We start from the raw sequence: 13,747 nt of genomic DNA on the forward strand, positions 1-13,747 counted from the left end.
TCTTACTGACGTGTCCTCCAGGTGTTGCCATACTGGGGAAACCCTCATGACCGCAAAGTGATTCGAAAATTTTGGAGCCAGGTAAAGACGAGGAGATTATTTATACAGAAGTTGAGAAGATCCATTTTGACGTATTGTGTGGTCTTTGCCTTCTAGTCTGTAACTGTGTGAATTTTTTTTTTGTAGAAAACCCTTTACACACAAAATGCACCATTCCATGTGGTGATCACGAGCTACCAGCTGGTGGTCCAAGATGTCAAGTACTTCCAGAGGGTCAAGTGGCAGTACATGGTTCTGGACGAGGCCCAGGCACTGAAAAGCAGCACCAGGTAAAGCGTTAACGTCGTGGATGTTGGCGTTTAATGGCTGTTGTGTTCATATGCAGTGTTCGATTCATTATATGTGATAATTATGTTGCGTAAATATTTTGTTAAAGCACCAGCAGTCATCCCTACAATATTGTTCAGTATCAATATTGAGATATTTGGTCAAAGATATGATTACCTTTTGATTTGATCCATTTATTGACCGGCCCAAAGTCGCCAAATAGTCGTGGATGGAAATAATCTGGAATATCTGGTTTAAATTTGTGATACATCTGGATGGAAACCTGACTGTTGTTTTGTAGACTGATAATTTCATTTTTCTTGCCCCAGTTGAACAACTAGTTTGAACAGATAAACATAGATTAAGGAGTCTTTTTATAAATACTGACGGATCTTTCAACTGCTTTAATACCCAATTTGAATTTACAATATAATACGAGGCAACTTTGTAGTTGATGCAAGTTGATTTCTGTGGAGTGCTTACGTGAACAGAATCCTCCAGCTCATTCTGGAAAAAAGAAGTCGTCAGCTTATGCAGCTGCATGACTGTGTGTCATCTCATGACTACTGTTGGAGATTAGCCAAAATGAACAAATCAACTCAGAAAATGTTTGGAAAAACGTTTAATCTTGAAAACATGCTGACGGTGATCACGTTCACGGTTTCAGTAGTTGATGTGCTTACTTTGCATTAAGTATAAAATATGGCTGATAAATATTTGTAGCTGTTACACTTCATCAGTCTCAGTTTCTGTCTGTTTTCAGTGTTCGGTGGAAAATCCTCCTGCAGTTCCAGTGTCGAAACAGACTGCTGCTAACTGGGACGCCCATCCAGAACACAATGGCTGAAGTGAGCCGTGTGTGTGTGTGTGTGTGTGTGTGTGTGTGTGTGTGTGTGTGTGTGTGTGTGTGTGTGTGTGTGTGTGTGTGTGTGTGAGTTGGTGTGTTTAAACTCAGAGCTGTTAACGACTGCATGTTGTTACTGTCTCTCAGCTCTGGGCCCTGCTGCACTTCATCATGCCGACATTGTTCGATTCCCATGAAGAGTTTAACGAGTGGTTCTCCAAGGACATAGAGAGTCACGCTGAAAACAAGTCCGCCATCGACGAGAGTGAGTGCAACCAAAAACGGTCCTCTCGGCCGACAGACTATTTTTCAGCCTATTTGTACAGAAATCCTACAATTTGTGTGCCAACACTGATCTTTTATTCCTGCTCGCTGTTGCATGTAATACGTTTTGTGGCTAAACTTGAGGGTTTGATGTTTGTTTTTTTTAGACCAACTTTCACGATTGCACATGATCCTAAAGCCTTTCATGCTGCGCAGGATCAAGAAGGATGTGGAAAACGAGCTCTCAGACAAGGTAGAAGAGCAAATTTTCTTTTTGGTATTTGCTCCACCGAGCCGCTTGCGTGCTAGCTGTATGTTGAAATGGAACAGAAATAACACGTGGCATGAAGTAACAGCAATTTTACATTTTTCTAAATGGTGACCTCGACAAGAATGAAGAAGGAATAATCTTGCTCTGCCGGCCTAAAATAAAGTAAAAAAAAATATGTGGGCGTGCTGAAAACACATTTCTTTAGAAAAACAATTAATTAAAAATGCCCATTTGTGTCACATTTTGCCAACATGTAGTCGTACTTCACTCCTCTCCTGGTTAAACTGCACCCTTCTTCCATCTGTCTCCGAGTACACCTCATTGACACAGAGAGTGTTGTAATAAGCCTGTGAGTGATGCCTGTGCTGGCAGATCCTCCTGACAGATGTTGGACTCGGGGTCTCCTGCTGTCACAGGCGGCGCACACATACTCACTCATAGACTGTGGGAGTTTCGCTGCACTGCGTTGAAGGAATGGCAGAGTTCACCACTCCCCCACATCTGTCTTTTTCACTTTCCTGTGTACCCACATGTCGTCCTGCCAGCCCACTTCCCTTTTACTTCTCCACTCTTGTTGGGTTTCTCTTGTTTTGTCAGCATACTGAAGCCAATACTAACTGATGAAGTTCACAAACAGTTCATGGTTGGTTTTATGGATTGGTGCTGTTTAGTTTCATTGCTTTCATGTACGTGGGACACTCGATAAAACCGGAGATGTGTGTTTAAAGAATCGGTCAAGCTGCACGTGAAGTCCATCGCCATAAAATCATCTGTTGTTTAAGCCCATGTAAAAAAACACTGTGTCTTAAAATGGGGGCATCACATAAAAGCACATTCAAAACAGAGCTTCTCAGGACATCTTGAGCAGAAGTGAAAATGTGAAGTCACTGGAATTTTAAATTTAGACTGCACTCACACAGAATCGTCCCTGTCGAGTCTGTCCTTTTCTCAGGAAAACAAGATAATAGTAACGATGTCGCTTTAGTAGCAGTTTTGTGTGTATATCCATGTTAATTGGCCGAGACTTTTTATACACATTTGGCTCTTCGCTCCCTCTACAGATTGAGATCCTGACCTACTGCCAGCTGACGTCCCGGCAGAGGTTGCTCTACCAGGCGCTGAGGAACAAGATCTCTATTGAGGACCTGCTGCAGTCCTCCATGGGCACAGCTCAGCAGTCCCACACCACCACCTCCTCCCTCATGAACCTGGTCATGCAGTTTAGGAAGGTACGAGCTGTTCCCCATGTTAAATTCTCCTTTTGGTTTCCGAAGCAAAAACAGAACAAAGCACAATTTGGATCATTGCAGCTACAAAGAGTCGGGAGAGCTCGGATTGAAGTTAGAGGAACATAAAGACGACAGCTTCTATCTTTCATTACACAAAGTGTGTGTGATTTATTTTTTAACTTCTGTTGAACAAGAAAACGTTGCTCTGAAAACGGTCCCTTAGCGTCAGTGCGTCACTATGGCAACACAGAAAAAGGCACATTACATAGCATAGACTATGCTGAATTATTTTTCATACAGTCCTCTTCTATACTATCATCCTGTCAAAATTGTAATTATTTAGCTACAGCAGGTTTACAATTTTTTTTTAATCCTTTAGTAAAATTGTAACTACATTTTATTAGTTGGAATTAAAACAATAAATTGGCAGTTCTAGAACAAACAAACAAAACAAATGCTGCCTCCTTTGCCCATTTTATCAACTACAACTGTGTGTGTGTGTGTGTGTGTGTGTGTGTGTAGGTGTGCAATCACCCTGACTTGTTTGAGCGTCAGGAGACACGCTCTCCTTTCCACATGTCCCTCAAGCCCTACGTCATGTCTAAGTTCCTCTACCGTCACGGCCTCATCCACTCACACAACCAGGCCAAAACCAAGTAAGTTCTTCCACACAGAAACGTTCACAGACGCGCTTCATCTTCACAAATACTCCCCAGATCCAATGAAAACAAGTCTATCAAAATCTTTACGAACATTGTTTTGAATAGAATTAGGTTTGTATTCGGAAATTACTGTGTAATCACTGTCAAATAAGTCTTTTTTTCCATCAACAATCTTGGTCATGGTGGACAAAAGGCTATTATTCCAATTATTGCTATAAGCAAAGGAATTTTGTGGGTTGAACTGGGAACAATTATCATCCCAAATTCAGTCTATTTTGCTGCCCCTCCCATATTGTGGTGTAACCTGGTCCTTCTCTCCATGTCCTCCTTAGATTACTTCAAGTGCTGTTGTCTCCCTTCTCTCCAAATCACATCCAGCAGTCTCTTTTCCACAGGAAAGGTGAGCACATAGAAAGCTTCGATCCCAGACTACACAAAGCTCTCGATAGATCCGGGAGTTTCTCTTCTAATCTGACATCGAATGCTCAAACCTTAATGTCACCCCAGTTCCTCTCTTCCTTATTTGATATTTTGTCCTATTTTTCCTTTGTGTTTCCTCCGTTTAGTCTAATTTTTCACTCATTTTTCCTTTTTCTCGGTTTCAGGTGATGACAAAGGAAGCTGTTTCTCTTTCCTGCGCTTTATTGACATGTCACCAGCTGAGATGTCCAATCTTATGCTGCAAGGCACTTTAGTGAGGTGGGCGTAAAATGTTTAGCCACAGCCCTCTTTCTCTCTTTGTCTCTTAGAAAGACACAAAAATGGCGTGATGGCAATATTCTTTATGAGGTATCTACGCAAAAATGATTTCTGAAATACAATTTTTCCTTTTCTGCAATTTCCTTCCACAGATGGTTAGCCCTTTTTCTGTCCCTGAAAGCTGCATACCGGCTCCGCCATCAACGCTTGTTTGACCATGAAGAAGAGAGTCAGGATGACGCCAGAGCTGGGGGGCGGGACAAGTGTCTGTCTCACAAGGACCTGATTCTGTGGCTTAACAGACCCATCGCTTTACCCAACACCAGTTCTGTCTTGGAGGTAGGAAACATTCAGGGTGCTTTTACACCGAGTACATTTGAGCCCAAAGTCTGGTGTGTTTGGTGAGTGTCAACGTTTCGCACCAGGTTTAATTTGTATTTTTAATTGGAAGATGCAACCTCGGTTCCACATCAGCATACTCGGGTACATTACACATCAGGTACGAATGGGAGCCAAAATCAGGAAGTGTACTGCTGCTGAGGATTTTTTTGGAAGCAGTTGTCTGCACCACCTGTTTCTATTTGTGTGGGCAGATCTCAACATTCCTCATCCGCTTCCTTGCATGATAGTTGAGGTTTGAAGGCTGGCTAGCAGGTCCAGTTTCCTCCGTCTCTGCACGCCCGGACAAAAGCAGCAGTGACGTTAAGTTCTACTCGGTTGGAGAGTTAGCTGTAAGAACTGCATCAATTAGATTTGGCACACATTTTTACTAATATACAAGTATCGGGTGGATGTTGGAAACGCACCCGAGTGTTGTAAACGATGGCCAGCGGGGGAGTTGAAAGGGAAGGCAGTTGTGCTTCGCCATAGCACAGATGAATTGTACCTAATGTAGAAGCACATACACACTCACTGGGATCCATGCTCAAGAAAAGCTTGAGTGGCCATCTGCAGTATGTGTGACAGAAACATGAAACACCAGTAGGGAGGCATTCGCTGCTGACGATGCTGAAATTTTCCCCAGAGCATCAGTCGGTGTTTGGCCACACATCGTGCTCTCTGCCCCAGGCTTCCTCTCCCTCCTCTGGGATACAGTGTGGAACTTAATCCCTTTGTTGCCCCGTGACCCAATAACGCTGACTACCATCCCAGTGTATGTTTCTGGGGCCGGTGGAAAACAGCATCTATCTCCACTCTACATGTAGAGGAAAGCTTCAAGAATTATTTGACACATTAAAACAAAAAAAATTAAGCTTTTGATTTAAAGGAGATAAAATACCGCATGAACACCGACAGAATTTTGTGAAACGCATAATGAAGCAGAGTCAGCAGCTCTTTGAATAACACTCCTGTTTGCTGCCGTCATGGTGGGTTATGAAAACAACACATATTTTAATACCGAACGGATACTGACAGTTGTAACAGGAGGTGGTTTGGATTGGTTTGCAGCCCCAGTGTGTTGCTGGGGGTCTGTGTAAAATTTGGAAAGAAGCAGTACATTGTTTTTGTGAAATATTCCGGTAGCTTAGCAGTCTGAAATGTTTGTCAACTCGGTATCTCAGGGGATAAATGTAGCACACCCCAATTCTTTTCAGCTCCACTAAATGGTTTCATATGTGTTGGATTCTGCAGCTGAAAGCCAGAGTTATGATGAGACAGCACATATTTCCTCAGGCTGTTTTTGTATTGTTTGGCAGTATGGAAATCATTATTAGTAGGGAAGAGATGTGTAGGTGTCAGTTCAAATATGCAAACCCCCTCAAAAAAAAAGCAGCAGCCTGCAGATACTCTACTCGGTCACTGCTGCAAGAGTATGCCAGTCATTTTTCAAATAATGTAAAATAATATATCTGATCTAATGTTTCACCCAGCGAACAGTTGACCGTTGGCAGAATGTGTCTTCACTAACCCCCTCCGCCACTTCTCGCTTAACTTGTTGGGTGGAAAACACTGCAGAGTAAATGCTGTTGGGAGTAATTCCATCCTCTTCTCCCTGTCCTGGCCTCATCACGCTGAGTCAGGCAGCTGCCGAGCATCTTAGGTTCCCCCCTGGAGCGGCTCAAGCAACGGGCAGAAAAAAAATAATATGAGAAGCAAGCTCAAATGTGAGCAAGAAACAGAAACTTGCAGACATAGCGAACTAATGCTATGCTGACCCCAGGCTCTGACTTTAGCTCGGGAAAGTGGTTCACTCTCACAGCTTTCGTCAACTTCTTTCAGCTCCTTGGTTTTGTTTTGAAGCTGCGTGGAGCTGGCAGACGGTGACGCTTCTCTGCTCGACTCGTCTCTCTCTGGCTGTGTACTCGACACTGCGGTCAGAATTGCTTTCAGCGTACCTGCTGCTGCTGTCGAGCAATGGATAGAATATAAGGCATCTCTGAGATACCTCCGAGACCCGCTCTCTGTTACCGTCCCCTGTGCTCTATCTGTCCACCTCATTTTGAAACAGTCAGTCCTAATTTGCAATATACAAACAATATGTGTCGTGTATCTGTTCATATATGGCATGTATGTCATAGAATATGCAAAGTATGTGTCTCTACTCATCATCTTTCTGTTTTTGTGTGTTTCTGCCTTCACAATTTGTACTTTCTCTGCATGTACATTCTGAATGTCACTGCAGGTACAGCACAGTAAACCCCTCGAATGTTGAATGATACCACTTTTGCATGTGTGAACACAAATCTTAGTCTACATCTAATGTTTTGCCTCATACAGATTGCAGAATAACAACCTGATCAATAAACATTTATAAACACTATTGAAGACTCGCATACTGGCCAACCAGTGGAGTTGGCCTGACAAAGTTGGTTTATTTTATTTTTTTAACAATCCGCCATTAGATGGCACTGTGTGACCACAGTGGTAAACACACAGTAACGTCACCATATTTATAAACCTACCATTATGTTATACCTAAATTCACTACCATCTCTTCAGCAATACATTTTGCTCAAAATCTATGCACCTGATGCGCCCCACGTCTCGCCCTAATGTGAGATTACATGATCAGGCAACCAGTTTATCCTTTGATATATGCAATTCAAATCGTATAAGCTGCAGTAATCATACATTTACATAACAATTTTAGGCATTTAGTTAAAATGTTATCTAACATGTCAGGAATAAAGCCAGTTAAACTTGAATCTACTGTCAGAGTAGGTTCAAAAGAGCATGAGCTCTGCACTCAGTAATGCCTGTATGCTCCTATTTGTTCACTTCTGTTTTGCATAGCATCTTTTTGCTGCTGTTACCTTTAATTTGTGGGTAATATTTTCTTTTATTTCTCCTCCTCACAACAATTTAAAAGAAGAAGAATGAGTTCAGGAGGAGCGGTAATGCCAGTTGGGATGTTTTTGGAAATTACTGTGTTTTAAAACATTTCACCTTCTGTGCAGTTTTGGCCTTAATGAAACAGAATAACAGTGTTGATGTGTGTGTGTGTGTGTGTGTGTGTGTGTGTGTGTGTGTGTGTGTGTGTGTGTGTGTGTGTTTTTCAGAATTTGGTGTTCACAGCCTCCAGGCCCGGCATGATGGGACACGCAGACGTGAAGATCCACAGTAGAAACTCTGCCACCTGCACGCTCCGGCCCTGCCAGCCCGTGGTGTCCCCCAAGTTCCTGCTCGCCGCCACAACCAGGGTACGTGTGCGAGAGCAACAAAAATGACCAGAAGACGACACTCATGCAAATCCTCTGCGTGTTTGTGTGGACGGTTGGTGGTCGTTGTTTGCCAACACGAGCAAGACAGGGGAGCATTTGGGTGGTCGTGGAAGTGGAAGGAGGAAGCGCTGTGATCGCTGCTTTTGTGGGCTTTCAACAATGAGCAGCTCTTATCTGTGAATTGTGTGTGTGTGTGTGTGTGTGTGTGTGTGTGTGTGTGTGTGTGTGTGTGTGTGTGTGTGTGTGTGTGTGTGAGTGAGAGACTGTGTGTGGTTGGGATGTGGGGGTGATCACAGTGCCTTCCAGCTACACTTAAAACAAACAAGGCCTCTAAAAACAGGCTCCTTGCTCAGGTTGTTCACCCGTTGTTAAGCGTCCTCCTTCTCCCTCCCACACACACACACACACATACACACACACACACATACACACACACACACACACACACACACACACACACACACACACACACACACACACACACGCAAAACCTGCTGATTCAGTGAAAGCAGCCTTCATGCAGTGATCTCCCTCAGTCCACAGTATCGATTTGTCTGTATTAAACCTGTCAATGGTTAAAATTCATTGTTTCATTTTTCGTGAAAACTCCGTCTCTCCATCACACAATATGATCTTTTGTTTCCTAGGTGACAGTGGTTCCCATGGAGCGTTATTGTGACGACCGCAGCGCTGAGTACGAGTGGCGGGTGACACGCAGCGGAGGGGGCACGATCTTCAAACAGTGTTTTCTGTATGGATCCCCTGAACTTGCCTCAGATTGGTGTTTGAGGGCGAACGCCTTCCACCCGCAATGCCCTGGGGGTGTGATGGCCCTTTACCCTCGCCATGGATGGTCCTTCATACGGATACCTGGTAAGGGTTATGTGTGTGTGTGTGTGTGTGTGTGTGTGTGTGTGTGTGTGTGTGTGTGTGCGTGTGTGTGTGTTCTTTGGAGTGTTATTGCTGTACTTTGAACTGAGTTCCTGCAGTGGTGTGTTTATTGGTCACATGTGAAGCTTTGCTGTTGCTCACGCTGACTGGACAGCCAATAAATGATTACTCAAGTCCATTAGTAAATACCACAAACTGCAGGGCTTCCCATACAACTTGGATACTTTTATGGCGATGACCAAATTGCCTCGATAATATCTACTGTTGAAAAATGCCTTATTATTTGGTACCAAGTTTTGATAACGACTACCTCCACATTAGTGTTTTTGTTTTAAATCACACAACTTTTACTATGTTTACACAAAAGTAAATCTCATCAATGTCAGTAAACCAATACAGCGTTTCCCATACATAGACTCCGTTTGGTTGGCCGGCCCACATCAATAGAATCATTTGCTTTAAACTTAGAAAAATGTATCTCCCATTAAAACGCCTCCTTTCAAACTAAATCTTTGGTCACATACCAGTCTGAGTTGCTGCAGTAACAGGGGACTGAAGGCATTGCTGTGCACAGCCAGCTAGCTAAGTGTCCTAAGGCAGCCTGCAAGTGAGGCATTTAGGGAATGTTGTTAAATTGTAGTGTCTAGAGATACCTAGCACGTGAGGCATTACGTGGACATCTATAAATTTTGGTGTCCACCAAAAGTCTGCAGCCAGCAGTAATCTGGATTTCCTCAGAAAAAGACAGCAATACTAAAACTTAGCTAACCATTTTTTTTTTTAAGACTACAGACTTTACGATGCCTCAAAACTTCAATAATTGTAACCCATAGTATTTTACATTCATTTGTTTCCGTCTCTTTTTAACTAATCGTTCTATCAATTGGTGGACACCCACTTTTGGGGTGAAACAGGCCCGTGGGAGAATCAGTAAAGATCGGGCGCATCGTTCTCCTCCGTCCCCACCCGTCTTTCTATGAAGTTACCAACCCTTTGCAATCGAATGGAAGTGCTGAGATAAAAGGCCTCAATGGAAGTTTACTCACATAAACACATTGCAGCGATTTCCATGAAAGTGTGAATGCAGGATTGTGTGTGTGTGTGTTTGTAGTGTTATCAGAAGAGCTTGGCTCGTTGAGTGAAAGGTTCAGATGACTGATGGAAGTCCGGAGTGAGAGATGCCGTCACCTCAAAAGGTCCTGCTCGCTCCCTCTACCTCTGATCATCTGTCCATGTCACAGATTCTGATGAAAGCTCTTTTTTGGGGGTTTTTGGGAGGTTCCCGGCACAGAAAATTGGAGCAGTGTGTCCTTGTTCGATAAGCCTGCGATGCACTGATTTTTTTTGTTTGTTATTGCTTCTCATACTTGTAAGACACATTTGCATGACATTGTAGTGCAACTGCTATCATTTAATGGCCTCTAAAGTTATACAAATCCTATCAGATGAGACACTGTGTGCATGTGGTTGTGAGAGCGTTTGTGTGTCAGAGTGAGAAACAAAACAAGTATTTGTGTGTCTGTGTGAGAACAGTCTGAAAGCGCTTGTGAAGTTATACGGAGGCAGACAAAGCGAGGAAGTTTAGCTACTGGTCATTGTTCAAGTACTTAGTTAGGTAACACTAATAGATGGTCCGTCTGTGTGTGAGCGAGAGTGTGTATATGTGTGTTGTTTGTGTACGATCGAGCCCATTCAGGGAACCGTGCATGAGCTCACACGGGGGGGCCTGAGGTGTCTCTCACCTCTCGGCGCACACTCTCCCACGCTCGGCGGCGTTGGCTTTCCTCGCACACAGACCGAGGACAAGCTTCACGCTCCGTCTCACTAACAGACAGGACCTTGTGCGCCGATCTGAAATCAGTATCTGGCAACGGCCTCTCAGGTCCGTCTGGTCTCCCACCTCTTTCTCAGCCTCAGTAGGAAGGAAGTGACCCAACACTCAGGCACCCGTCCTCCGCTGAACACATTGTTGCCACATCAAGGCTCAGATATGTACAGTAGCCCAGCTGAAGTTTCCCACCCTCCCTCCCTCTCCTCCGCGCTCCCAGTCCCACACCTTTAGAACAAATGGCAGAGCTGAAAAACTGTTTGTTTTGAGCACTATGGCGTGAGTACGGCTGCCCACTGATATCGATGGAGGAATCTAATCAGAGGACTTATTAGGAATCGGGCCACAGTGGAGGAAAAAACAATCGAGGCTGTAACATTTTTTTTTATGTTATTGTGACGGCAGAATTTCCCTTGAAGGAAGAATGTCCTCAGAAAAGAAAGAATTATCTCCACTGCATTAGCAATGATCATATTGATGATGATGATGATGATGATGTGAGGCTGCTGCACCGCTCAGAGACCCCATCAGTGGTGATCACACAGAAAGCAAGATGCATGTCGGGTATTATCTGCCAAGAATTGAACCCGTGCAGTCACCCGGCCTTAGACGCGACAGAAGAAAAAGGTTTGGACTGTAATTACAGAGACATTCCTGGTCTTGCTCGTATGCCAAATAGATGCAGGTCTGCGGTCAAATCTCCTAACTCAAAGGAGAATTTACACATAGAAACAACTGATCAGTTTATATTTAAATGGAGGCAAATTTCAAGTTTAAAAAAAATGAATTTGAAAGGAAATAGCATTGAACTTTTATCCTCTTGGATGACTTGTAAAAGCTGGAATCTTTTACAAGTCATCCAAAAGCATGACACATAAATATCTTTCCTAGCTGTGTGTGTGGGCCCCCCCCCCCCCCCCCCCCCCCCCCCCCCCCCCATCTCACTGACAGTAATTAGAAGGAGCCACTCCGCAAAATGACTGGCTTCTCACTATAGCACCGACTCTGACTCTTTTTCTAGCTTTATTGTGAACTGGTAATTTACCGTTTCTGCTGTGGGAGGGATGGTAAAAGAAGTCGGTATTTATTGTGCAACTTGTTTTTTTTTTTTTAAACGATGCCTTTCAATGCACGTGTGCAGCGTATCAATCTGACTATTAGAAAGGGAGAGAGACGGAGGCGAGTCGGTTGCGGCCCCCTCGGCTCACATTAAGTCTGTGGGAAATGCAGCCCTTGCCTTCCTGTCCCTTCAAAGAAACTGCTCTCCAGCAAAATGGCAGGAAGCTTCCCCCGGCCCTTCTGATAGACGGGCACGAAACAACACAGACGGCCAGCCTCACCACATCACCGTCTGACTCTGCCCCTTTCAATCTGCATTAAACTGGCACCGCTAACCGTCTGCGGAATTCTGCTTCTTTTTTCTTTTCTTTTTTTTTGCCAGTGAAGAAAAGCAAAACAAAACAGCCAGCCGAGTGAGTAAAGGGATGGAGATTTCCGAGACCAATTTATGGCTGTTAACGTGTCCGCAAAAAGGAATACTTAAGGAAGTTAAACATCCAGAGCAGACTGAAGGGGGAGACATTAGCCACATTATTCCCCCTGTGAGGAGATCTTGGAATATGGATGCCAAGTAATATGTAGCTCGCTCTGTCCTTATCCAGCTAGCTTTCATCTGTGGTGTGTCTTAGATCGGTGCTGGACAAGGGTAACCAGCAGTAATCTGTCTTAATGACAGAGTTCACAGTGGGCCGCTGTGGTGCGGTGAGGTTCCCCAGCGAAACTCTGAGTCCTCTTCAGACTGGCTGTAGTCCTCTTCAGACTGGCTGTCTCTTCCCCTGCTTAACGACTCCTCGAGAACCAACTCCTCTTGCATGTTTGAGGGGAGACAGCGATGTATACACACACACACATCAGCGGAGTCCATCACTCAATTTCTGTCACACTGAGTCATGCACATTTTTGGGCTTATGAGAATGCACGTTCTTTCATTTGGCTCCCCTCCAGAGTGGAGATATTGCTTTTCTAGACGAAGTCAGATTTTGGCGAAGCATCTGTAAAACTTCCCCAAGCTCCAATGAGAAGCTAAATTCTCCTGTTTTCTGTCCACCGCTTCACTCCCAGTTTCCCAAACCTCCCACTGGCATCTGGCTCTTAGCGATCCTGATGCTGTCGCTGTGAGAAAATTAAATTTAAGTCTGATTTTTGTCAATATGTGCAGAGGCAGCAAAGTAGTGTCAGGCTAATATTTCCATCATCAGCAGTGCGGAACAAGTGTTGCCCATTGACTTATTGATTGCACAGTGTAATGTATCATTATACAGTGAGGGGCTGATGCTCGGTTCGATCGTTGATTCGACCTGTTCTGTGGCCCCCCATCTGTCTCTCTTTCTCACATAACCACCCATCCATCTTCCTTCACCAAGTCTTGCTCCGCAATCTCGCTGTTGTTTGTCATTTAAAAAAAAATTAAATATTTTTTTGGCACTACTGGCTCGCTTCCCTCCCTGTTGTGGGGAGCTCTGCACTTGGCTTCGGCAGCAGCAACAGCAGCAGCAGACGGGACGGGACGGGACGGGACGGGACGGGACAGGACAGGACAGATGATTGCAGCGGCGTATTAATGAAATTAGCACCGTAGTTGGTTTGGGAGTATTAGGCGCCAGGCACCAGGGCTGGGCCAGGGTTAATTAGCTGGCAGCAGGCCTTTAATTGGGTCAGGACCATGTCAGGCCCCTGGCTCTGGACCTACAGGGATTGGATTACAATGTCGGGGGGGTGGAGGAGGGGGGCAGACAGCACGGGGGGCGGGAGAGAGGGTGTGCATGCGGGAGTGGGAGGGAGAGTTTGTAACGGTGGAGGAGGGAAGGATGGAGAGGGTGCTGGAGGATGTGGTGGGAAGGGGGTGGGGGGGGGGGGTGTAGCTTAATCTGCCAGCAGGCGGTGAGGATGGGAGGAGACCACTGTTAGACTGGCTTGGATTGGAGCGGGTGTGTGGGGGGGTGCTATGAAAAGGAGGGGGGGGGGGGCAGGGCAGGTGGTGAAGCTTGATATGTGTATCCATAGCAACGGC

General features: G+C 44.8%; 1 protein-coding gene across 3 annotated transcripts in view; it reads left to right on the forward strand.

The window, feature by feature from the left end:
* The window catches only part of ino80 (INO80 complex ATPase subunit), a 39,851-nt gene that overhangs the window by 7,055 nt on the left and 19,049 nt on the right, over nucleotides 1-13,747 (forward strand). For all 3 annotated transcript variants that reach the window (XM_069158495.1, XM_069158493.1, XM_069158494.1), the window contains 12 exons: nucleotides 22-81; nucleotides 187-329; nucleotides 1,091-1,175; nucleotides 1,319-1,436; nucleotides 1,603-1,688; nucleotides 2,768-2,935; nucleotides 3,458-3,591; nucleotides 3,930-3,997; nucleotides 4,203-4,296; nucleotides 4,449-4,635; nucleotides 7,797-7,937; nucleotides 8,606-8,831. In XM_069158495.1, coding sequence (XP_069014596.1) covers nucleotides 22-81; nucleotides 187-329; nucleotides 1,091-1,175; nucleotides 1,319-1,436; nucleotides 1,603-1,688; nucleotides 2,768-2,935; nucleotides 3,458-3,591; nucleotides 3,930-3,997; nucleotides 4,203-4,296; nucleotides 4,449-4,635; nucleotides 7,797-7,937; nucleotides 8,606-8,831 — 1,510 coding nt within the window. The remainder of the gene's footprint in view (nucleotides 1-21; nucleotides 82-186; nucleotides 330-1,090; nucleotides 1,176-1,318; nucleotides 1,437-1,602; nucleotides 1,689-2,767; nucleotides 2,936-3,457; nucleotides 3,592-3,929; nucleotides 3,998-4,202; nucleotides 4,297-4,448; nucleotides 4,636-7,796; nucleotides 7,938-8,605; nucleotides 8,832-13,747) is intronic.

Source organism: Embiotoca jacksoni, unplaced genomic scaffold (assembly GCF_022577435.1).
Source record: "Embiotoca jacksoni isolate LCO1_2020_lvr unplaced genomic scaffold, fEmbJac1.0.p SCAF_23, whole genome shotgun sequence".
NCBI lineage: Eukaryota > Metazoa > Chordata > Actinopteri > Embiotocidae > Embiotoca > Embiotoca jacksoni.